This window comes from Xenopus tropicalis, chromosome 5 (assembly GCF_000004195.4).
Source record: "Xenopus tropicalis strain Nigerian chromosome 5, UCB_Xtro_10.0, whole genome shotgun sequence".
Classification (NCBI taxonomy): domain Eukaryota; kingdom Metazoa; phylum Chordata; class Amphibia; order Anura; family Pipidae; genus Xenopus; species Xenopus tropicalis.
The window spans coordinates 94,186,656-94,214,584 of NC_030681.2; the positions used below are offsets into that span (position 1 = coordinate 94,186,656).

Here is a 27,929-nt window from a genome sequence, read left to right on the forward strand (position 1 = left end):
GGAAAATGGGGCGGTCTTTGGGTGCCCCAAACAGATATCCGGCGCTGCCTGCAATAAAAATAACTAGTGCAAGTAGCTAAGGTACAGATATTTTCTAAACATTACAATATGTTAATTTCATATCTTCACACATTATTAAGCGATAGTCTGATAGAAAAGTACGCGTGCTTTTTGTGACCTGAAAATCTTACTGAAAGATAAAAATAAGATTTGCTATTTAAAGCTTGGACAAGTTGACAAGTTTGAAACTTCAAGATAAAGGACTGTAATTTTAGTTGTTACAATCTAATCCCACAAAATCTATGCCCCTGTAAAAATAATGTGATTTATTGCAGTTTTTTTCTGTTAAATCTTCTCTTTGATAACCGTGCACTCTTGTGAATGTTTACCATTTTCTATGCATACAATTCATTTTCATGGATCAATCCATTTGTCTTGAAAAAAAAATGACAAGCAATTTCCAAATGAAAATTCAAGATGACTCCTGTCACACTAGCATACTAATATTTATAAATAAAAATGCAAGGTATCTGACTGCATAGGTGACTGCAAGTATTTCAAATTGTAGGGCTATTTTAATATAGTTTTCAAATAGGAGGACTACTTTAATGCGCTGTATAAATGGATGCTATGGCAACCTTGGAAAATTTGAAGTATAGACAATAAACATATAAGCACTCAGAATACACTGAAGGTTCACTGATTATGTACAGTAAGATGGAAGCAGCGCACTACACGGAGGCTGTTAACAAAGATGCTTCTGCCAGATAATGGGGCTGAGCCATACACTGGGTTTTTCTGCAAGGTTTTGCCTATTAAGGACTAATAATAGAATACAATGCATTCAATATAGTTCAAACCAAAGGAAGGGAACATAAGGTAGCGAGCAGAATTCTTTCATTTACTGTCATCCATTTTACCCAATTTTTTCACAGTAATCTTTTATAATTGGAAAGCATACTTTGGTTATGATAATAATGAGATACAGCTACCATTTTACGTTAATAAATATTATATATATAAAACGGTATGTTGCAACAGCTGATATATTGAAATCCAATTAAATACAGAGTTCTAAAGGCTATACATACAATGAGAAATAGAATATAGAGAGTATATAGTGTTGAGCTACTGTTATTAATTTGTATTTCTTATTTCCACCTATTCAAAATACAAACCACGGTTTGACACTTTCTGCTGAGAAGCAATGATGCTGTGCTATATATATTTTTAACAGGAGTGCGTATTGTCATGTCTAATAGTCTCCTTCTTAGACTGACCAGTTTTTTATCTGACTAATGACCGTGACATTCTGCAAGTGTTTGACAGGCTAATATTGTAGGCTTTAACGTAATTGAGACATACAGTATATTTCTCTTTTCTCAATAAGAAGAATGTGTATTTTCTGAAGGTAAATATATATACACTGGTTGTGATCGGGATGAATACTTTTTACTTTTTAAAGGACATTATTTTGAAAGTGCTTTATATATATATATATATATATATATATATATATATGTTCTTATATGTACAACACTTTTATCTCTGATAATTGTATCTTTTAGGAAATTAAAACATATGTTTATAATGGCCACACGGAGAAAGCAACAACAAATTGTTACAGTGATCTATGGTGTACAGCATAAAATAGATGCTATCATGGCTTCCTGTTTAGACTACTGTAATTTCCTATTAATTAGCATACCTAATTTGCACTTTCCTTGCTCTACAGCCCATTCTTTTTTTATTAGCTACTATTATTTCAGCATCTCTAAAGTCTGTAAAAACCATACTTAATTAAATCTCTTTCCGTGTATCAAGACTTCTTCTTTTTCCTACAAAGCAGTTCACTCAGCTGCACCTAAATACGCATCCAATATCTCTGGAAATTTCCCTTTATCCTCCTATAACTTTCTAAAGGGTGTTTTAAACCTTTCATGAAGACTTTTCCATACCTTCAATGCATAATTTCTTTGTCTATCTGTATTTATCATCCACAACTGAAACTATCAGTGTTATTAATCCTAAAACTCTATTTCAGTATTAAAGGACAACTACACCTCTAAAATGAATACTTAACCAACAGATAGATATTTCATGTTAAAGGAGAAGGAAAGGTAAAAACTAAGTAAGCTTTGTCAGAAAGTTCATTGTAGATACAGCCATAAGCACTCACAGAAAAGCTGAACTGTGTCCTCTATCAAAAGAAACACAGGATTTCTTGTCTTCCTTTGTGTAAACATGTTCTTCCTTATCCAACTTTCTCTCTCAGAAAAATCCTTCATTCCTGGCCAGAAATCTGCCCAGCTCTCTCCTCTCTCCCTTCTCCTGCTCCCCCCTCCCATAAGAATTCATAAGAATTCACTTCCCCTCCCATCAGAATGTGTGATCTGAGCTACCAACAGCTAGTGCTTCAGCACAGAAGCTACTGAGACCAAGCTAAAATGGCAGTTGCTATCCTGAGCAAAGGTATGGTAAAGCTTTCTACAAATTAAATATAGCATTCTAGGTGGCACTTATGTGGCTTATCTATTGGCAGTAAAATGGCAAAATGCCTTTTCTTCTACTTTAAGTGACCTAAATCCTGCTCAACTGGAATATATATATATATATATATCCAAAAAAAGACCAGCAACTCCGAGTTTATTTAAAAAAAAATCATTCGTGCATTAAAAAAGGCATGAACAGCCAACTCTCAAGGTCCCGATGGGGACCGAAACGTAACGTTGGTTGTTCACGCGTTTTTAATACACAATTTATTTTTTTTACATAAACTTGGAGTTGCTGGTGTTTTTTTTTTGGATATTTGAATGATTTACCTACATTGTTTGGGGGGTATAGTTTCAATTAACAAGAAATGGTTATGCTTATTTTTTTTTTTTGTAAGCAACTACATACATTACAAGCTTCACATAAACATACACGTACTGTACATACAAAATAATGTAAAATGCATGAATACATTCAATATTATGATGTAAAATTGGGTTTTGTAAGCAACAGATTGCTCAGGCACTAGCAGACATCAAAGAGTGAAATTAACTCCCTAATAAAAGCATGCTATCAAAAAAGAGACAAGCTTACATATTGTGTTTTTGAAGTTCTGTGCAATGGTCCGTGTGTTACATGGTGTGAAATGCATGTTGATGCATTTTAAAAATGCAAATCAAAAATTGCCAGTGGCCTGTAAATTGAACTTCCAAAAGAAAATGTGAAATAGAGAAATCCCACTGAAAAATGCAGACTGTTTAGAATGTTCAGCATTCCATATTATACTGCGGAATTGCCATTTGTACACATTTTCATTTAAGTTATTAATATGGACTAAAATAAATGCAAGGTTATATATTTGGTAACCATTTTGGTGAGGATATCTGGGTACAAAGGATGAACATCCCACTGATAATGCTACATTCTAGGCATGGAACGGCTTCCTAGCACATCCTATTAATAGTTGTAACCCAATGATGTTTTCCAGCAGATCTTCACTGAAAATTAGGGCATAACTTGTAATATCATCTGCAACTGCAATGTGACCCCCCTCTGGGTTGAGAGACTTTATAGAACAAAAAGACTAGCCATTATTGTACATTTTTAAACCCAGCTTTCTTTCAGCAGAAAACTTGAGTTATTTTGTCAGTCCTATGACACAAATTACATACTCTGCAAAGAATGAAAAAATGGCCCCCAAGGATTTCATGAATAAATATAAATAGTTTTATAAAAAAAAACTTGAAAAACTGAATATAGACCCTATTATTTGGCTGGCTGTGATACTGGAATTTGTAAACAATTTAAAAAAAAAATAGTAAATACCTTTGTAACATGGCTGTTCTAAGAAGTCATTAACAGAAAATAAAGCAATGAAAATATAATAATAAATATAATAATAAATAATAATATATTATTAATATAATATAATAATAAACCACCACTTTAGCTCACATGAACTTTATGCTGTATTGTATTGTTCCTGGGCATAATGGATACACTGAGTTTTACCAGGCTTCTGTGCCCCTTTGTGCTAGCATTTAAAAGAGCTGGTGGATACCAAAAATCAGGCATATTCTACTCTTGAACAACATAAAATGTGTCAAGAAAATAGCACTTCAGCATGAGTGCAAGTACTTCCGTTTACTTCACAGAATAATAATAGGGCACAAAGATCTTGTCTTTATCACTACGGGAGGAATGTCTCCCCATATATTTTCTTTTTGCTCTACAGTTCTTTTTATGAAAGCACTACCATCTTCATAATGATTCACAGTTATAACATAAATACTTCTCATAGCTGAGGTTATTGGGAGTTGAAATGCAGCAACCATTTAAAGAGTTACAGATTCAATTAAATGCAAAACTATGACTATATAAGAGTTACATACTGCTATATAAATGCAAAATTATTTCAACTGCAGGAATAATACAAAAACCATAGCATTGTACCTAATTCTTTTCTAATTCCTGCCCTGGAAATGAATTTTAGCATTGGTACTAACAGCATTTTTTGTACTCTCTGTTCTTGTTTATAATAAAATTATCTTTCCTTTAGTGAATAGAACTGAACACATACAGCAGCAAGGCATTGTAATATTCTTCTTATGGATGCATTTGTAACATTTTCTATTAACAGCAGGTGGCAACCTTTGAAAACAAGATTGCATCTGCCTGCTTTTTATTTTTTCCCTTTGTTTTCTAATGCAGACATTGAAAACTAAACTGAAATAAAAATACTGCTTTCGTGTTCTTCCTTCAGCAACACATTGTTGTTGAAATAGGCAAAATGATACTCATTGCCGCCTGGTTGAAAGCTGTATTCCGAGGGCTTTTTTTTGTGTAACCGGTCAGTATTAGCTTTTGCATGCACAGGGAATCTCATGAGCATTATAAGATATTACAGAAGCATTTTAGCTAAAAAGATCTTTTGAGATGCAAATTATATAAATGCCAGAAACCCCAACTAAAATAAATACAAACCAGGAATTTATAATGCTGCAATGTATTACTCTGTATTTATTTTTCCATCTAAACATAAAGGGAAGCAATCCTTTTAAGTCATCTCACAAACATGATATTTGGACTTGCAAATGACTGTGGTCTCTGACAAAACTTGCCATTTCAGCCTGCTAATCCAAGGAGCTATATTTGAATAAATCCAAATCCTGATGCTGATGGTATTTATAACTTGTCTCATACTTTTGTGCGTGAAGAATTCCTTAAACTAATTAGTGGCTACTTATAGAATATGTAAAAGGATAGGTTCTAATAACCAGACATGTTAAAAATTAACTTATTTTGTATATTCACCAGAAATAAAAACCTTGTTAATGTGAACAGTACATGCCCCTGCTTAGAATTATGTATACCCGGTGGTCGTGGTTGTGTGCATTAATATTCTATTTAATTTGTGTCTTCAAATACAAGCAGTGTGTTTTTTCTGGCAAGTTTTGCACTTACCCGGACATCTTTGCTCATTGCATCTTCTAACCTCTTCCCCAGATCCTTCACATTGGTGACCAGTGATTGAGGCACCTTGGCAACTTCGTGTTCTTTTCTCCCATCCTCCATCACATGACCTAGAACAGCCACTCCAATGTCCCCAAGGATTCCACTGACCATTAGCTGTGTATACAAGATTAATCAGGAGATATGTTACTTAGTTGTCAGATCTAAAGTACTGGAACACTCTTTAATTATATTGATATTTACAAGTGCCATAAAGCCTGAAGACACATGTGCTGGAATATATTAAAAGAAAAACTATTTACATGCAAACGTTTCTTCATTTCAGTTGGCATACAGTATATTATGAAAACAGTCACAAAGTCTAAATTATACCTTTAGTAAATACATTGTTAAAAAGTACACCTTTCGATTAGCCCAATGCTATTTTAGACACCCTCTGAGAACACCTACAGTACCTACCAAGCTGTTGTTTGGAACCCAAACAGCACTACTGTACCAAAAAACAAGTACTTTAAATTAACAATGCACAGCTCAATACAATACAGCAAGAAGTATACAGTTCTTTTGTTCTTCTTGAGATCATGTGGCATTCCAGTAAATCCCAATTTTCAAACATTGGACTTATTCTATTCTGTCAATCACATGATCACACATGACATCCAGCATAGCCGAGAGGTACATTTCTAAGGTAAATGCCCTTATCCTGTTCAGCAGGAGAGTTTATTCTTACTGATGGACTGAACATTTGATCTGAAATTGCTTTTCTGGTGAATAAGAAGTCCCTTGCTCTATACTACCAGTTTACTATTTTTTTCAGAAAACAATGAGTGGTAGTTTATAGACTGAGAAAACTATCTGAAGCACTTTTGGATGACCTGCATTTTAAAAGAACTGCAACAAGCAATTTTAGCTTGGCTTAGAGTTTATAAAAAGGTCTAATTTCTAATGCTGCTCTCTATGATACCACACTGTTGATAATGGCAGTAACTTTCAATGCACTAAGGTTCATTTTTCACTGTTTACAGTACTAACATAAATAAACAGAAGAATATTTTTGCAGCATACAAAAAGTTGTATGGTCATAGTATCATAATTTACCCCTTCCATAATACCCTATTACATTTTAAAAATGTGGAAATAAATGTTTTATTTTGCATCATGGGTTAACTACTTAAGTGCTTAATTTTAATTGTGAAGTTAATGGACCTTGTTTACTACAATTAAGACCAAGTGGAAAAAAAAAGTGTTGCTATGTTTAACTACTTAACTATCTGTCTAAGCTAGTACAGGTATCGGACCCCTTATCCGGAAACCCGTTATCCAGAAAGCTCCGAATTACGGAATGCCCGTCTCCCATAGACTCCATTTTAATCAAATAATTCAGAATTTTAAAACTGATTTCCTTTTTCTATGTAGAAATAAAACAGAACCTTGTAATTGATTCCAACTAAGATATAATTAATCCTTATTGGATGCAAAACAATCCTATTGGGTTTAATTAATGTTTTATTGATTTTTTAGTAGACTTTAGGTATTGAGATCCAAATTACGGAAATACCCCTTATCCGGAATACCCTTGGTCCCGAGCATTCTGGATAATGGGTCCTATACCTGTACTGTTTCAGGAATGAAATATCAAAATCTTACAGCTCACAGTATAAAACTATGCACTTTAAGGTAAAACCTACTTTTTTTTCAATCTCAGGGGTGCCTTATGTGCTCTGGAACAATATACTGGAGCATTAGGCATCATATAGACTCCTCTACTATTCTTATACAACCTGGTCATATCACTCTTTAAACACCTCTTTTCCAGTGTAAACAATATCTTCATAAATGAAAGCATTCATATATTCTTTATAGTCCCTCAATATTTTCCATTTCAGTAATGTCCCTTTTGTGTACTGGAGACCAATATTCCACTACATATTCTAGATGGGAAACAATTGTCCTCTTTTCATGTAAATCTGTACCACTTTTAATACAGTATAGTGCTGTCTTGGTTCTTACTGCTAATAATTAGCATTGCTTGCTAGAGTCTAATTTTTCTGTTATCAACAACAGATACATTACTTTCAATGCCCTCTTTAATATATTAAATAAAACTGGACTTAAAAAAGAATCTTGTGTCACACCAATGTCCAACGTCCTACACCGCATAAAGTTTGTCATGATTTGTCTTTTATAAAACCATGCTGATTGGCCAGGCTTCAGGTCATAGTCTCATAATTGATCAAGCAAACCTTGAAATAACTACTCACCTACAGATGTGAAACTTACAGGCCTATATTTGCCAAGCCAAGGCAGTAAATCATTTTTAAACATTAGAATTAGACTGGTTTTCCTTCAGTTCACTGGTATCATACAAGAGTGTAAAAAAATTAGAAATTGTGTCCTGGCTAAAACAGAACTAAGCTTTAGGTGCTCATGGGTGTATTCTACTAGGCCTACACATTTGTATGGAGTATGCAAATAATAGGTTTATAAATAAAGAAAAACGACAAAAAGGCATTCCAGATCTGAATGACCAAATGTGGGACAATGCCCTAGAGCAAGTTCCAGAAATAACAATGTCAGAGATAGATTTATTCAAATTACATTTCTGAACCATCCCTACTTGACACCCTGTAGGCTAACAAAGTTATTTCCCTAAATCTCAGACCTTTGCCCCAAATGTAATTCAGCTGTTGGCTCTTTTCTCCATCATTTTAGTAATGCCTGGCCATCCAACGATTGGGAACTGCTTTGTTGAAATACATCAGTGTACCCTGTAATTTCCCAACATCCATTCTCCTAGAGTGTGCCCTTTAGGTGTGATGGAGGACTTTGTTTGGTCATATCAACCTTTTTGTCAGGCCTAGAACTAAAAGTAAGCAGAAGAAGCACCTGTCTGCCTAGGGCTTAACGGGAGGGGGGGCTTCTGCCTACCCTAGGGCACCTGGCTGGCTTGGTCTGCCCCTGCTTTATATTACTTACACCAGTTACTCTATGTTAAAATAGCTATTTTAGTGCAATGGCAATCAAATGCAGATCCATCTGATAGTTTCTGGAAAAAATTAGTTGATGTATGACCCAGACACAAACTGGTCTCCAAATGACCAAAGGTCATTTTTTTAAAAAGTTCATAAATACATGTACCCTATACATTAAATACAAAATCATGTAAGAGATCTTAAATATTACAACTATTACTTGATACCAAATCCTTAGACGCACAGTATAGTGAGTGACTCTCCCATCATAATTAAAGCTTCGTTTACAGGCACCAGTAGAATAAATATCATTAAGCCTCACATCTTGAACTATTTCTTGTTTCTTTATTTAAAGAAAAAATCATATATACCCATACAAGTATATATATAGTGTTAAAGATACAATCCCACTATAGTTATATATGACTGTACAATACATTATCAAAAGCACAGCTAGGGTGTTACAAGAGTCTCCGCTCATTTTATGCTCTCATGCCGAAATTGTTTTTAGAACCTTCATGCATATGGGTCAGAAAAGTTCCAGTATCTTATTTATAGCTTATATCCTCTTTTGCTACAAGAACAGATGTTATCAGAGTCTATTTTCTGCACTGAATTGCATAAATGACCCTTAAAACATATTTGTCTGAAAATGTATGGGAGAATTAACAACATATCATTGTTACCAGAGGAAACTGCAGCAAGAAAATGGCTGTGTTTGCAGGTCCATGGATACAGCAAGAGCATATTGAGTATCTGCATAGATAATGCTGCAGGTGTGCTGAGGCACAACAAATAGCATAGCACAGACAAGCAACCACTACTACCACATCAGTAAAAGGTGAGTATTCACACAAGACATACAGTGAACATGTCATAATTAAGACTGATAGTTAGACAGGGGCACAGTTATGGGGAAACCATCTGTTTCTTTTATTCTGCTACAAATATCCTAAGCATCTCTGCTGCCAGGAGCATTTTAATAATGCTAGGAATAACATTATTTCCTTACCATTCACACACACATACACACACACACGCACATATATATGTTATGATATGTATATGCTAGTAAAACATTCCTATCAGGCATTCAACATGTACAGTACTTGTAAGCGAATTCTAAAGGGGAATGTAGTGAGTCTTCCACATTAATGACAGCTGGGGCCCAAAGGGGAACTAAGAACAAATGGGAAAAAGGCAAACGGAGAAAAGTTCTGGAGAGATTGGAACAGAACACATTGCAGCAGGACAGAGTGAGTGTAGAACAGTTTCCAGTTCAGAGGAAACAAACAAATAAATTAGGTTGAGGAGACTGCCTCATACAGACAAAAGCAAACAAAAGGAATTCTGGGAATGAATTCCAAACTCTTAAAAAAATCCCATTTACATGGGTTTATCCTATAGGCTACAGCTCACCCACTGGGTTTGAAGCTGCTTCAAACTTTGGAAATTCATTCCCAGAATTCCTTTTGTTTGTTCAGTTCAGTGGAAGCAAGTTCATAGTGCCTATTGATGCAACCCACACCACTTATGGAATGCTGGAATAACCATCCCATATCCTCCAGTGTAAATAGCTGCTTTGTACATGATTCAACAGAAAAAGCAGGCTCAAGTTTAATTTTGTGACCATAGTTACAATACTTTGAATTGGGAAAAGGGCTCCAAATGTCTAAATACATTTTTCTTAAAGGAGAAGGAAAGGTAAAAACTAAGTAAGCTTTATCAGAAAGGTATATGTAAATACAGCCATAAGCACTTAGCACAGTAATGCTGCAATAGAGTCCTCTATTAAAAGAAACACAGGATTTCTTACTTCCTTTTTTTGTAAACATGTTCTTAGAGTATCTGACTTCCTCTCTCAGAAGAATCCTTCATTCCCGGGGTCAGAGTCTGCACAGTTCTCTCCTCTCTCCTGCCCCCCATAAGAATTCATAAAACTCACTCCCCCCACCATTAGGAATATTTAATCTGAGCTACCAAGGCTAGAGCTGCAAGCAGGAAGCTACTTAAAATGGCAGCTGTAATCTTAAACAAACAGAGAAAGCTTCTAGGGCTCTTTACTCAGGTATGGTAAAGTTTTCTGCAGAATAAATATAGTGTTCTAGGTGGCACTAATGTGGCAAATCTATTGACAGTAAAATGCCAAAATTACTTTCCTTCTCCTTTAAAGCCCTTTATGTTTAATTTAGTCACCTTATGAGGAGGTGAGCAGGAACCTCAATCCTGAAATGGCAGTTGATGTCATATACTTGGACTTTGCAAAAGCATTTGATACAGTACCTCATAGAAGGTTAATGATCAAATTTAGGAATATTGGCCTAGAACATAATATTTGTAATTGGATAGAGAACTGGCTGAAGGATAGATTACAAAGAGTGGTGGTAAATGGAACATTTTCTAATTGGACCAGTGTTGTTAGTGGAGTACCGTAGGGGTCAGTCCTTGGTCCTTTGCTTTTTAACTTGTTTATTAATGACCAGGAGGTTGGCATAAAAAAAGAACTGTTTCTATTTTTGCAGTCGACACTAAATTGTGCAAAACTATAAGTTCCATGAAGGTTGCTGCCACGTTACAGAACGATTTGACAAAACTGGAAAACTGGGCAGCAAACTGGAAAATAAGGTTCAATGTGGACAAGTGCAAAGTTATGCACTTTGGTAGAAATAATATAAACGCAAGCTACCTACTAAATGGTAGTTTGTTGAGGGTATCCTTAATGGAGAAGGATCTAGGGGTTTTTGTAGATAACAAGCTGTCTAATTCCTGGCAATGTCATTCAGTGGCTACTAAAGCAAATAAAGTGCTGTCTTGTACAAAAAAGGGCATTGACTCAAGGGATGAAAACATAATTTTGCCTCTTTATAGGTCCCTGGTAAGGCCTCACCTTGAGTATGCAGTGCAGTTTTGGGCTCCAGTCCTTAAGAAGGATATTAATGAGCTGGAGAGAGTGCAGAGACGTGCAACTAAACTGGTAAAGGAGATGGAAGATTTAAACTATGAGGTTAGACTGTCGAGGTTGGGATTGTTTTCTCTGGAAAAGAGGCACTTGCAAGGGGACATGATTACTCTGTACAAATACATTAGAGGGGATTATAGGCAGATGGGGGATGTTCTTTTTTCCCAAAAAAACAATCAACGCACCAGAGGCCACCCCTTTAGATTAGAGTAACAGAGCTTCCATGTGAAGCAGCGTACAGTAGGTGCCTTTTCACGGTGAGGGCAGTGAGGTTGTTGAATGCCCTTCCTAGTGATGTGGTAATGGCAGATTCTGTTAATGCCTTTAAGAGGGGCCTGGATTAGTTCTTGAACAAGCATAATATCCAAGGCTATTGTGATACTAATATCTACAGTTAGTATTAATTTTTGTATATATTTATATATGTGTTGTTATAGATTGGTAAATATAGGTTGTGTGTGCTGGGTTTACTAGGAAGGGTTGAACTTGAGACTCTGGTCTTTTTTCAACCCTATGTAACTATGTAACTATGTTTATGGGACTTACTCTCCAATGTTGGCATGTCTGCACTTGCAAAAAGAAGCAACTTTGTCTGCTTGTGTAGGACTTGGGTGACATAAGATGCAACCACAAATAATATGGAGCAAATGGAATAAACAAGCAATATAAGAAAAACCATAGGAGAGATGTTAGACAGGGCTTTTTAGGGGCTTTCTGGTCGGGTTTTAGTGGATACTCATAAGTAAAATGTGCATACTCTTTGCAGCCTTCAACAATTTACCCAATATGGTCATCAATACGGAATTTTATAAGTGCAAACCAGATCAATACTGGAAAATGTACAAGGCCCCTTTTATCTCTGAACACATCTTAGCTGATATATGAATAGCATGATCACAGCTATTTACACCAACAATAGCTGCGCAAAAAGTTTTTAATCTGGGGCATGTCTGGGTTGCACTGTGTTGTTTAGATAGAAGGCAAAAGCGGTGTTTTCTATGCTGATGTATTTCAGCCAGCAGAGGGTTGTCCCAAACCACTTCTTCAGCTTTTCAGTGGCTATGAACTGCCTGACACTAGCTGGAAAAGGTATGTTAAAGGGTTTTTATGATAGAAGAACTCCAGTTGTACTAGTGCTTTTAGGGTATTAGTACTATAGTCAATGTATGTTGTATGTAGTGATGAGCAAATCTGCCTCATTCTGCTTTGTCGAAAAATTTGCAAAACTGCTGAAAGATTTGTGAAATGGCAAAATTTGCGAAATGTGGCTCCTGCATGTCTTTTTTGCCAAGACCACAATTTGTTTGACACAGCTGCAACTTTTTTGACACAGCGGCAACTTTTTTCTCACTTGCTGAATTTTGACAGCATTTTTGTGAAAAAATTCAGCAATGGTCAAATGCGGAATCCATGTCTGGCAATAACATTCACCCATCACTAGTTGTATGTGTAATCCCTGGCATTTCTTCACCCACTGAAATAAGCGTGTGTATTCCCAACTAGGCCCACGGATGCTGAAGAATCTACAGTATGTACGACACTGCCTATAATTAATAAGGCCATATACCAATAAAGATAACACTTTTATGGTGTTAGCATGCTTGACTGCCCTTTACTAGACTATACATACAGGCTAGTAAAATGTATAATAAATGATATAGAGGCTATTATGGAGGAATCAATTCCAATACAATGATATAAAGAATAGGTAAAAGTGATTGTTTGAGGATTCAATTATTTTTATTGCACCTGGATAACAGTTCTGTACCATTACACAATAGTTTCCATGTGGTATTGCATAAAGCCAGCAAGTCAAAATATTTTTATCCATTTCTTGTTGTACTTCACAGAATTGTGAAATTAAATACTTTAAACTCTTAAATCAATGCACTTTCTAAATTATAAATAAAATGTGTTCTTATTTGCACTAAAGCAGAATTTAGATTAGCTGAGTATTTAAGGACAAAGGATTTTGTTATAAGCCTCTGGCACTGTTGATATTGGGGTTGGGGGATTTTATTCTGCACAGTGCATTTTATTTTATGAGTATTGAGGGAAAGCATTTTATTAAAATATGAATTTCTATTGCCGAAAACACATAAGTCTTATCTATAGTATTCTTCTTTCCAGCTTTGAATGAAATTAGCTGAATAAATGTGATTAATTTGATTGCAGCAGGGGCTGGCTGTTGCTTTAAAATTACATTATTGGATAAGATCACTTTAATGTTCTACAAGTATTTAAAATATGTAAAATTATTCATGTTTTAAGGCAAAGAAACAAGGAATACAGAATTATCAAGAAAATATATTTTGACCTTTGACAAGCAAGTTAAGTCTAGGAGATTCATGTCCTAATTTAAGAAACAACACCAGCAGCTACTGACGGCCAAAGGGGAACACTGATTCTGGGGATTATACTAATTATTACCAAAACAAAACTCCAGAGTCAAACCTGACTGACTTATAATAAGCCATGTAAACCAAATGAAAGCTGTAATTATTAATAAACTTGCAGGTCATATAAAGGTCTTGTGTGTGAATGTGATCACTAAAGACTAGTGTGCTAGTGTATTTCTACAAGTTTAAGGCTTGCTAGATAAAAGAAGAATTCTAAGTTTGTTCATTATGTACAGTTTGATAATAGTAAGACTATGCTGCCTTTTTGCCATCTAAATTAGCCTGCTGAGAAATGTAAGCATCCTCCAATATTAACGTATCCATTATGCAACATGGGCATTTTACAGGTTAACAAGGAAGGCGGTTAAAACTAGATAGCAATAGTTTCTCTTTACCATGTCTATTGCAGCAGGTACACTGGCAAATTTATGAGCACAATGTAGTGTGTAAAGTGCACGACAAGGGGACTCCTCAACTGACCCTTTGCTTTCAACCATCCCTCTGAACCCCATTGTTACATACCTTAATGAAACACCAGGAGGCAGGGCGGGTGGGATGTTTCTACCTGCTCAGAAGATAGGAAGTGAACTGATTCTCTTGTGACATCACATCCCTCTCATTCTCCACCCCCAGCCCAGCTTTCCCCCTCTTTGACTCATTGCTTCTCACCCAATCACAGCTACATCTGATTCTGCCAATCTTTAAACATAAACTACTGAAATCTGGCTGTTGGTCATTCGGATGCCTTGTCATGCAGAACCTGTGTTTATAGCTCTGGGGCTTTCCTGTTTTGATGTAATTCATGATGTCTTTTCTCCAATATGCAACATTATTTCCAACAACTCCATTGCCCATGCATGTCCCCAGCACAACTGCAGGTGATGTGTTAACTGCCTTGCATGTTGCAGTGAAGCGGACACATATTGAGCAAGTATTTTGTAGATAGTGTCACTTTCAGTGCACCAATGCATGTGGCATTTATCACAGCATTGGTGTTTGATTTACTAAGGGGAAGTGGCTTTTGACAAGGCAAGCTGCTTTGCATGAGGGCAAGTTCTTTTTATGAATAATGTCAATACACGCACAACTTTGCACCCATTGCAGCACTCTGAATTAAGTATCATCCATATATGTTATATCTTCCTTTTTTTGATTACTTATGGTGGTTAGTGTGTCATGATACACCCAACCATGTATCACGCAACCAGTTTGGACAGAGTTAGACTGTGCTCAGTTTAACAGCAAAGATTTGGGTAAATCCCAAACTGAAATTATTCAGTTTAAAAGGCAAAACAAATGGTCAGTTTGTGACCCATGTGATAAATGTTTCTGGTCTCATATAGCAATATTAAACAAGATGTGTACTGCATTTCCCCTGGTGATTAATATCACCCAGTTGAGTTTCAGCCCCATACCAATGATATCACTGGCATTACACACACGAGTACAATGAGATTAACAGTACCAAATAACATGGTATTCCCTATCTTTTTTCTTGTTATTAAAAACATTTTGATATATGGTTATAGCCAGGTTATAACCCAGCATCTTTACAACGTACAATGAGTGATTGCCTTTATGCAGTTTGCTGCTAAGGAGTTCTGTCCTCTAGGTAATGGTTTTATTAAGATGGATATATATATACAAATAGATGAACAGAAAAATAAACCTATTTTCCCAGCAGGGAAACTAAAGTGAAATAAGTTAAGGATATCCAAATGAATAAAATGACATCTAAATAGGTATTCCGAATAAAGAAGCTCCTTACAGCTCTAAAGCAACATGCCTATTGTACAGAGAACCAAATAGTGGCAATCCTAAAACACTATAATTGATTTTAATGGCTTTATCTAGGGCTTTCTGTGACATTTTGTTTATACCACTGATTCCTTTCATATACTGTATGTTGGCCATTTATTTGCATGCTACTTTGATAATAGCCAGGTACAGTGCTCATACTGATATTCTTCCGTTTTGTGTGCAGTGATCCTATTAGTCACACAACACATATAACTGGATTTGATTCAAGGTCTGTGCTTTATTTTGTTACGGGTCCTCATAACCAGATATAAAAAATGTGAATTTTATCTTTTTTCTGATCAGTATATTGGATCTGTACCATACAATTAATTTATGCCACAGCAGGGGGCAGTTCTGATGACAAGACATTGAGGTTGGCTGTGGAATTGTTTTCATTTCCATAAGTGAATGGCAAAATCAAATTGCTAAACATCCCCACGGGTCACTTACTAACTGCAATGGTGCTTTACTTAGCCTTTGACTTGTGTTTGTAAAATATAAACATGCTGGTAATCAAAACACCATGGTGCTATCATTAAAGAGCAGTTCAGCTCTGAATTAACTTATAGCATCTTCTTCTGCAGCACTATACTTTGGGTCTGAAATGCCGTCTGATTGCTAGGGTCCCACTTCCATAGCAACCAGTCAGTAGTTTGAATTTAAGACTACAAGATAAATAAAAGACAGTCTGAAGAGGAAATTACGTTATACATATTCACTGCAATAATCACAATTTGTCAGCTTTCTCTTTGCTGAGGTCACTCACCACAGCAACAAGATATCATTTAGATTTCAGACTTGATGGGGGCAGAAGAGAAATATTTATTGCTCAGAAACTACAAGAAACAGATAAAAAAAAACTGTTAAAAGAATAACTGTAAATCATCATGTCTTGAAGGGAATCTATACCAAGAACATTTTCGGTCTCTATAAAACTATATTATACAAAACAGTCCATGTGTAAAACAATGTCTTCTATAAATAAAGCCCACTACTTTGAAAACATATTTCTTTGTGTAAAAAAAGATTGCAAATTCTATATATTGCACCAATGCACAATGAATTTAATAATATTTCTAACTTAAGATAAATCCTATACAAAATCCACTGTTTAGCAGGTCCTGAAAAGACGCAGTTCAATTAAAATTCACAGTGTAATATCTGTCTAATGAAGAATATTACATTGTAAAATGCTAATTTTTGTTCTTATTTACGCAATTTTTTTTTCCTGTTTATGGCTTTTATTACATTTCCCCCTATGAATGTTTCAATATGTTCTTTCCCATAATGTCAATATACATTTTAACACCTGTGTTCCTTTAACAAGACGACTTAGTTTAATAACAATCTGCAAGCGATAGCTTTAGGAGTCCCTTTTACCTAATTTTGCGTTAAATTAAAACATTTATTGATGTATAATACTCATCACAAACACTTTTTACATACAGCCTCTTATTATTTCTATTTTGCAATATCAAAGTGTTTCATACAATAAAATTGATGGTATTATCGCAGCTATAAAAACACAATAACTTGCAGTGGGAAAAAAAACTATTAAAGTGATATATCTTTCCAATGTTATTTTCTTTATGGCTATAAAAACTGTGGGAGATAAAAGATTGGAATTCATAACGTTCACCAAAGAAGCATCATTCATTAAAAGGGTGACCGTATAATTACCTGTACATTCCTGGTTGTGACATTCTCTAGTCTCACTATAGGGACCCTTACAATCAGAGCCGCCGTGGGATGCTGGACTACATTCCCTCTGCCGTTTCTGTGTTCCATTGGAACATGTTACCGAACACTGGCTCCAAGCGCTCCATTCCTGCCATAGCCCGTCAACTGCAAATGAGCAATGAAAACATATAAAGCAACAGATTTCACAGTTGGCCATATCAGCTAGGACAACATTTGTTTTAATCCCCTGCAGATGCTAAGGCATTATAGGAGTTAATAAAACTAACACAGAACAGAAATGGCTTATTGCTGAATAAATGTATTAAACTGGTGACACAAGTATTTACACTGCAAAAGACACAAATATACAATAAATACATTAAGTACAATAAATATATGTTTTATAGTTATGTATTTTTTTTTGCCAAAATATATTTTTCCCATGGCATTATACAGCTCTAAATATACAAGGAATGTACCTTACAAAGACAGTTTTTATACAATTTTAAATAAAGTGTCCCCACATCCCAGTCAACTGCTCTGGCTATGTTTAAGACTTTGCAGAGTAGGATAGCAGCCAGTTAGCACCTAGGCAAACCTTTACTTATGAAGTTGCAATTGGTGACCAACAGTATTGCACTGGCCAACAGGGATACCAGGAAAACTCCCAGGTGCCAGTGGGCCCTTCTGCCTATTACCATTTAGCCTAATTTATGGTCATTCCCTATTTCTCTATGGGAACAAAGAGACTAAGGGGGAGATTTACTAATCCACGAATCCGAATCCCGAAAGGGAAAAATTCGAATTGGAAACAAAAATTTGGCCGTCTTTTCGTCGCCGTCGCGACTTGTTTGTATTCGTTGTGACTTTTTCGTTGCTGCCGCAACTTTATCGTATTTTGCATGACTATTTCGTTGCCGTCGCAATTTTTTCGGATTGAGCGATTGTAAACGGCGGAAAAACCAATCTGATTTTTGAAAAACGCGAAAAATATACAAAAAAGTCGCGGAACATACGGAAAAGTTGCGATGGTGACGAAAAAGTCGCAAAAATACCGATCATTATGAAAAAAATGCATTTGGACACCTTCGGACCGTTCGTGGATTAGTAAATCTGCCCCTTAATATAAAAAAATAATATATTATAGAATGTAAAGATAAAAGACTAGGAAAATATAGAGGTTGAGTGAGTATTGGATGATAAATAGATTGGAGAGTGGGCCCATGGTCTTGGTTTTTCCAACATCTTATTGAGCTGCTAGGGAAAGACCATAAACACTACCGTTCATTTGCTAACAAAGAAAATATATAGGGAGCTCTACATTTTAAAGTTGATTATCTTTTTTATTATCAGATGTCATATACCCTATTAATTTTAGTTGTTTTTCTAAGGAAGCAAACACATATCATATGTTTTTAATTCATCATCAGTAACATTTGTTACCAAAAAAAAAGTATATATTTCATTACCCACAGGACACATACATTGAGCATACAAGTACTATTTTCTAACCTAACATTCACTACTGATTACCAAATATTCCTGTTCTAATCCATCCCCTGTAGGGCAGACTGATATATGCCCTTGCCAGCTGGCTTCAATGCCTATACACAATTTCTGCTGGCAGATTATGATTATGTCCATGTGTTACCATGGCTGCCTGCCAGTCACTAGGCCCTTTTGCTTTCAAAATTACTAGAAAGTCAATGGAGAGAAATATCAGATATAAAACTATTAAAAGGGTTGTAAACCTAAATATAAAATGTTGCATAACGGAAGCATATTTAATTCTAAATAATGTTCCAATATGCATTAATTTCAGTGATTTTAAAAGTTATTTGTAGATGTAATTGCTTTTGAAAGCAGTATCTCTCTTGATATTTCCTGCACTAATGGGGCTGAATATAAATTCGATTAAAGTAATATTCCAGTTGTCCGCTTTCCTCCCACCAACACTTAAGTTCCCACAATGCACTGCATGTTCTGTGATTAGCAGACCTGTAAAGCAGGAGGAGTCACAGACATGTGCAACATATTCATAGGGGTGTACTACTATTTAGAAGAGAGCTGAATACTTCAACTTTATTTCAATTACATATTTATTCAGAACCAGCAGCGTACGCAATAGCAAAAGACAGACTACATATCAATATAGGGGATTGTGTGAAAATTCCTACGTTAAACATTGCATTCTACATTAAATATTTAATGTGTAATTCCCAGTTTTAAAACATTTGCCCATGCACAGAGATGCTTTCTAAAAATGCTGTCTAATGATAGATTCTTTCAAGCATGTCAAATACAATTAGTTTAATCTAGACCAAATTATTAATAGGCTGCAGTATTCAAAGCCATTCATTTATTAAGATGATGGGAGAGGTCTCAGAATAACAGGGAACAGCAACAACAACAACAACAGAAAGGTGTGGGAAACATTCCCCATGTAGTATTGTAGATAACACTTACCTATACAGATAATTAAATATAGGTTAATGTAAATTTGTAAATTATAAATATATTATATACATTTTATTACATAGCAATATGTAATATGCTATGTAATGAAATGGATATATTATGTTGTGTAATAAATTATTAATTTATGTATTGTAATACAGAATTTATGTATTGTAATACAGAATACCCTGTACCAGTCTGGTTCTCTACCATTAGTGCCACTACTACACTTCTAGGTATTCTACTTCCACTTTTGAATGTTTACTCATGTGACCAAAGCCAAGAGGCACACAAAAGCAGAATGAATATTAAAATATAATTGTTAAAAGACGGTCTATGGCAGTTCTGCTTGTTGTGCTGTTGCAGTGAGTTTCTCTTTCACAACCTTCAAAATTTACATATACTCCTATTAGAGGTACAATTACAATGTAGTTATGTCTTTTTTTAATCCCTTTATGAAGCGGAAGGAGCTTTATCAAGGTGACAGAACTACAGAGCTTGCATTCAAAATGAAATGCCGAAATGCTTAGGTTACTGAAAACCGACCTACACGGCAATCAATCAACAGAAATCTGACAACACAGTTTGCTGTCAGCAGGTAAACTAACACCACAGGAGTTCCTATAATTTGAAATGAAGCACCAGCCTGAAAGCAACAAGCAAATAGACTCACACAGCTTGCAATCAACAGAGAAACTGACCCAAGAAGATTACCCCATATCATAAAAAGTGATACAAACACCAAAACTTACTTGCAGTCTACTTGAAATATAAATTCTGTATATCACAAATATAACAATATTGATTTACAATCAAGCAAGATTTCTTAACTCCTTAACTACAAAACAAATTCTTATCCATCCCCTAAAAACCTAACTATAGAGTTTGTAGTCATTAACCCTTCATATTTTTTCACACTTTTATTTTTATAGATACTAACACATGCACACACACACATACACGCAAAGCAATCCTAAGAAGTTTCCCACAAACATGTTACAACACTCACTACCACACTCCATTTACCATTTAAAACAATGGCTGAAGAAAGGCATTTCCCACTAAGGGAAAATACTTACAAGTACAATGTATTATATGGTGACATAGTTTCCGCATCTGCATCAGCACTGTCAAAGATGCATCTATCTAGTTGTAGTAAAAACTGTAAATCCTAGCCTAGCATCTCGGTTCTTCAGGGAAACAGCACTTGTGAAAGCCCAAAGACCACAATGAATCAGAATTTGTACTATGAAGTCTCAGTCAACTAGCTCCCTATCTGCCTGCATTTCAGCCACCACTACCAGAACTGCCAGAGTATCTAATGTCACAAACACAAGAATCTTCAAAATTATCTAAGTATCAATGTCTGCATGAAATGTGTTGCGGGATTTGCTGTGGCACTATAATAGCACATTCTCACTCATGTGCCTTGTACCATTAAAACATTTGAATTGATTTTTGTGTCACTGTTATCACCCATGTTAGATTTGTTGATAAAATAGATATATCCTTCCTGTATAATTGCTGCTACCAAAGTAGACATAAAATAGCAATGTATCAATCAGACGATAAACAGTAAAGTGGCACTGCTACTGATATCTACCTTAATTCTTACAAACCTACATGTTTTCTGACAGATTGCTATCGCACTGTCAAGAGTTATCATTACACTATCCCAAGCGACAGCAAGTGAGGAGGAAGTATTCGCCCTGAGTGTATTTTTATTATTAACCTGGTTGTTGTAATAAGCTGTTTTGTTTATTTAGTGACTTGTGCACTTTTGCTCATCGTTCATAAAGTTTCTTGTGATTAAGAAAAGAATATATATAAAGAAGGCCAAAAGCAGTTGCCTTCAAGGCAGTGGTTAGACAGGGTAAGACAGTCTTTCTGTAAGGCAAGGTAAGGGGGAGAAGTATAGGGGGGGCAACTGGAGCTACTTTAAGGAATAACCTTGTTAATAAAATAAGCTCTGCTTGAACCAATTGAACCAGACCAACTAAACAATTTTGAGTGGTAAAAAGGCAGAAGCTTTTTAATTAACAAGTTTAAAAAATATCAAAGCTATGAACATCAAACATCAGTAAAGTGTAAGATGAGTGTAAATCATACATCAAACCAATAACTTCCCTCACACCTCTGCCACAAGGCCACTTCTATCACTTTTGCTATATTCCCCTATCACCAGCTCCAACCCAGTGGAGCCCCTCCCGTTGCTGTGAATCAAAGTACCAACTCTAACCAAGAAGCAATCTCCCTTTTCCCACCTACCCCACCACTTTGGGAGGGTAGGCAGGAGCTGCTCAAGGTAAAATATGCCTTCATCACCCACTTTCTTCCTCTTTTACACCCTTATGATTCCTCCTTTGTCATCCTTAAACTGCAAAATACAATTTTCCCAATTTCTAATAGTTAACCTATGCAATTCCATAATGCTTAAATCCATCATAGCCCTATAGTTCCCCAGTTCCTGGCTGACTTCCTCTGGGTTTCCATTATCAAACTATTGGTTTTTTGTTTTTTTACTTTTTTAGTTTGGTACTGATCCTTTGTATATGGGATTTGCCATTAAAAAGTCAATCATGAATAATGAATGTTGTTATTTAACTTAAGCAACAACTGAAGGGCTACAAGTCAAACTGCTACAGAAAAACTTTCCCTCTGTAGATACATTTAACTTTGGGGAGGTCCACAGGGAAAAAGACTATTGAATGAAAGAGGCTATTCCACCAGTCACCTGAAATTTCTCCCTAAGCGACTAAAGACTATTCTTTTGGTATAATTACTACCTCAAAAAAAAATGAGCATGCCCAGTGTGATAATCTTTCTGCTTAGAAAGAAATCATAGCCCCACCAGCAGCGCTTGACAGAAGATCAACAAAGCTGTTAGGGAAAGGTTTGACACTTCCAGATTTTTTCATACATTACATTAAACATTTGTAATAAATTAAAAAAGGTTAATCATTAAAATTTAAAATATTTTCTTTATATTTTGCCTTTAATAAATGTTTACCTTTTCTATAACATCATTAATAAATATTACATGATAAAATGCATAACATTTAGACCTCTATGGACATTACCAGCAGATGGAGGGTAGTGGCTAAACTAATTATTTAATACTTAACCCGTGGACCATACACTCTATTTTCATAATTCATCTTACCAGGACAGAGAGCAATATTGCATGGTTTATGTTGCATTTCCAGGCCTTCACAGTGCCTTCCACCATACTGAGGAGGAGTACATGACCTTGTTCTAGTTCTTTGGCCTCTTCCACATGTAAAGGAGCATAAACTCCAAGGTGACCACTCCTCCCACACTCCATGGACTAAAAAAAAGAAATATCAGTTTTAGAAACATAGCAATTTGTAACCTGCCAGATATATATTATTACCATACACTTTAAATATATATATATGACTTTACAAAGCACCCTTATCAGCTCTGAATAAATGGGTTATCATCCCCCATCCCTACACCAGTTGGAATGGATTAATGTTCAGTTGGTTTGTGTACAACATTTATAGGGCATATTACTCATTGCCTGCCATGTTACTACCCTCAGTTTGCTTGGTATTTGTGCCAAATAACTATTATAAACTTTATACTGCAAAATATTGCATTTTCAGAAAATAACAGTGATTAGACCTAACATATATTATGCTGCGCTAGACTCCAATGCTTTAGTGATGAATGGGCGAACTGCAACATGTAAGTTAAAAGATGCAGGAAGAGTACATTTTCAATTAAAGTATTTACAAATTACTTATATAATTACTGATCTGGGTTTTGTGCTTGAAAAATATCTAAATTCTACAATGACAGAAGCACCTTGTCAGTCTTTCTTATCATGAAAACATCACATTTTGCATTTGGAATTGGTAAAAAAAACTAGCATGTTACAGGCACCATATGTTCACCAGATGTGCATGATATTTTAATACAGCATCTCAGATGACATATCAAGGCCAAAGGAATGGCATCAATAAAGAAAAGATATTTAGGTAATTTAGAAGTACAAAATTACCAGCAAATTAAGACATTTCAAGTTGTGCTTTAGAATACTGGTAAAAATATTTACTGTGCATATGTGAAGAGTTTGGTCTAGGTCTAGATACCCAAAGCAAACAAAAAAATGCCATCTAATGTAACTTATACTTGAAAAAGCTTTTGGTCCTTGGCCCCATGCATTTATCAAATCACAACATAACATTTTTAAATATGGTGAGGCCAAAACACTTGGGCAGATTTATCAAGTATTGGTCTGGGCAATCCCTGAAGGTTTTTCTAGAAGTTCAATATTTTCACCATGTATCAAAAGTTTCTTGGCTATCTGGAACATTTCCTGACAGGGAGAATGTTAATCATTTGACACATTTATCAAACCTGATACATGTGTCAATTCATCAGAATATGCTTGACTCTTTTAAGCAATAGATCACCATTCTGTCTTATAGCTTAGTGCTATTCAGGAGCACTTTCAGAACAATTGTTCCCTAATGTATATTGGTTTGAAAAGGATTGAGCCAATTATTTTCTGTATTGAAATGATACATGATACACTGTTAAATCCTAAAGCATCTGTAAAGTTTTTATGAATTGTTATCAATAAATAATAAAATAATAATAAAATAATGTAGTTTTAACAAAGTGGAAATCTGGTATGTGGATAGACCAAAAAACTTTCTATTTCAGATCAGGATCACTCTCATGTTTTATGGCAAACTTTAGATGAGGTTTCATATTGTTTTTTTTTTTTTAAGAAATGGCCTATTTTGTGCCAACAACCCCTACAGGTCATTATTATGTAAAGTTTTTAAAACTGGTTAACAACATCTACACTAAATTATGGTGGTGGCATTGTCATACTGTTTGGGATGATTTTCTTTCTTGAATTGATGAACATTCTACAAGTGGGCCTCTTTCAGTTATCAGTTATCTATTTAATCTGGACAGGATAAATGGGACAGAATCATTCATGAACTGTGTGCAAATCTGGTATATGCTTACTCCAAAGACTGATATATTTCTACTCTACAAAACATCAAAAAGTGGGGTTTACATAGAGAATACAGACAGAACATTTTGCCAATATATTTTTCCAATATAAAACAGTCACATAAAAAATGATTTTGAGTATCAGTGTCTTGAGATAAAATACCACAAAGTAAAATACATTGTACTGAACAAATATATCTTTAAACCCAGCCTACATTTGTATGCCATGAAATGAATTTGAAACAATATTTCCATCGTGTTGGCATATTGTGCTGTTGTCATTAGTTAGTTGTCAGATTAGCTCTAAAACATCCTGCAGTTTGCAGTCTATAAGCAAGCATTGCACTTGGATGAAATTTAGCAGCATCAACAATTGTTTGAAGTTATTTTCAAAAGATTTAAGTGATGAAGGAGGAGGGTTTAAATGCAAGAAGACATAGAAGTCTTAGGAATAGTACTGAGTATTATTTGTTGGGTAAATTATATAAACTTTTGTAGAAAACTGAACTTCATTTAAATCTATTCATCTACTGGAATTAATTTTAAACATTATGGATGCACTCCTTATACTGTTTATAAGTAATTATTGTGCCATTTTTAAGATTTTTATTACTAGGCCTTTAGAGAAACATTTAATACTATAAAAAACACTACTAACAATATAAATATATATATATATATACAGTATATACCTCCATCACATTAATACACTTGAAAACAAAGCCCAGAAAACTGAAGCTACCACTGTCCTGTCAAAACTTCTAACCCAATGTAAATTTTGAAGAAAATCAATGCAAGTCATTAAATAACTATGCGGCTGTGATGCATTGCTTTTATTATTTTTATCCTTTCCTTTGGAATCAGAGCACATATAATAACCTAGTTCTCTCTTTATGCAGATAAAATACACTTTGGGAAATGAGCTTTCATCCATAGAACTTCATGAAATCTGACATTTTTCCAGTGGCATTTGACTGATAGTTACAGTATATTCCCAGAAGATAGTGTTTATGCTGTAATCATTCACTTTGTTCAATATCTGCTTTAGATACACCTAACAACAGCATTATATCAAAGACATGAGGAGGCCAATTAAATAGACAAATACAGCAGCAATAAGTGAGAAGAGTCCAAACTCCTCTTTTTTTGAAGAGCTGGTGCAAAACCTGGCACAAATAGCATTGCAAGGTCACGGAAAACTGTATAAATATGGCCACATTCTTACACCTTGTGTCTTTAAGTTTTAGATTGTATGCTCTACTGAGCCCTCTTCACATCCTGTACTGTTTAGTATGTAATTTGCATGTTTCATGTATACAATCTGCTTTTCTATACCGCTGCAGAATACTTTGCTGCTCTATACATAACATAATAAATAATCATCAGATGCTTAAAAGTTGGCTATAACAACAACAAGTAGGGTGCAGGGAGATAATTCGGTATTCAGTCAACTTGCATGTGCCAGTAATGCTTTGTATCTTTTTTCTTCTAAACTGTAGCAGTTATTGTGCAACTGAGAGTAGTCATCACTTTTCAAAAGATACTTATACTTGATTTTTATGTGTACATGAGTTTGAATGGTCACTGGATGCAGTAAATCACAAGCTGCTTACAATAGCAAAAACTGACACTTCATTTCACTTCAAGAGTGAAAAAGCCTGAATCCAACATATATAATTGCATGTTACACAAGACAACACCAGTTCATTGGTGGGCTGTATGACATAATAATAGGAGTAAATAAATGCTCTTCAAGCCTTGCTATGCTATACTCATGATGGAAGTAACATATATAATCAACAAAGCGATCAAGTAGAGCTTGAATGATTTCTTTCACTTTTTTAGAGTCAGTGTGCTCCTCTGCCTCGCTTTATCTGGGGGGGTTCCCCAGCCTGTTTGCATAGAGAAAACATTTTGAAAACTAGTAAAAGGCAGATTTATTAAAGTGTAAAAATTAAAGCTCACCACAGTAATTCTACCACTCTCTAATCATTCCTATGAAGTTTTTAGAAGGAAATGTATCAAATGGCCAACTCTAAGGGGGCCATTTACCAACGCTCTGATTTTTTTTTCCATCCAAATTTTTAGCGCTAAGATTGGGGGGGGGGGGGGTTGGTTAGGGGGTGAAGTTAAGATTTACTACTGCATCCAAACAGCTAAAGATCTCAATTCAACAATTCATCGGCTATAACTTACAGATGGTGTAGAAGTCAATGGCAGATGTCCCTTTCCTGGAAGATCCTTCATTGCTTCAAAACTTAAGAGGTTTTAGACTCTTTGTTTGTGTGGCAAGTCAAATAATTCGCGATCAAGTCAAATAATTCAGGATCTTTGTGACTTTTCTGCAACTTTTCTAGCACAGACTTTTTTTAGTTCAGACTTTTTAATAAATGTAAGACATCCATGGAAACTAGTTTTAGTAAATCTGCCCCTAACGCTCACCCATTGATAAGCATGCCTCTAAAAATCCCATAGAAATGAATAGTGAACTCCAATTTCAAACTCTGATAAATCTGTCCCTTTGTGTTACGAAGGACTTTGTATGCACTAATATAGCACTAATATATTCTTTAAGCTGTTCCCTTTTGTGTTGCTTTTATAGATGCTTGTAATGTGTGGTCTGGATTAATGACAGATCAATTCCTCCTTATTTTATTCTTTAATAGCCTTTAAGTCATTAGATACCACAGAATAAATAGTGTGTGTAAGAAACCTATTGATCCTTTTACTCCTACCCATGCTTGCGCTTGTATTGAGATTAACTTTATCTGGATAATAGCCTTTGCCATAACTCTGTTCCCAAGCTATAGGTGGAAATATATATGGCATTCAGCATCAGTAATTATCAAGTCTACTTCTCTATTAAAATGTATTATTTTAGATCTGACATCTAATTTTAGCATCAGAGTAACAGATCATGTTTCTAGTCTTAAGAACATTTTTTTCCTGTAAAATGTGACTTTTGCGGCTGTTCTACCACACATGCAAAGATGTATTTGAAAATAGAGGTGATAGCCACACCCATGTAACCAAGCAAAAGCTGTGCCAAAAATACACATATTTGAGTTTAAAATAATTGTAAATAAGACAAAATGTTAATAGTGCAATAAAATAAACCATATTATCTCAAAATGCATAATTTTGTAATAGTAGCCCTATAGCATTTGGTTTAAATATGAGAGTTTAACATGAAGGGCT

The 27,929-nt window shown here is 35.1% G+C and overlaps 1 protein-coding gene across 4 annotated transcripts in view; it reads right to left on the bottom strand.

Annotated features, from left to right (window-relative positions):
* The window catches only part of adgrb3 (adhesion G protein-coupled receptor B3), a 475,647-nt gene that overhangs the window by 246,085 nt on the left and 201,633 nt on the right, over nucleotides 1–27,929 (bottom strand). For all 4 annotated transcript variants that reach the window (XM_012963496.3, XM_004914501.4, XM_002936321.5 and 1 more), the window contains 3 exons: nucleotides 22,897–23,061; nucleotides 17,277–17,441; nucleotides 5,458–5,622 (listed from right to left, as the gene is read on the bottom strand). In XM_012963496.3, coding sequence (XP_012818950.1) covers nucleotides 5,458–5,622; nucleotides 17,277–17,441; nucleotides 22,897–23,061 — 495 coding nt within the window. The remainder of the gene's footprint in view (nucleotides 1–5,457; nucleotides 5,623–17,276; nucleotides 17,442–22,896; nucleotides 23,062–27,929) is intronic.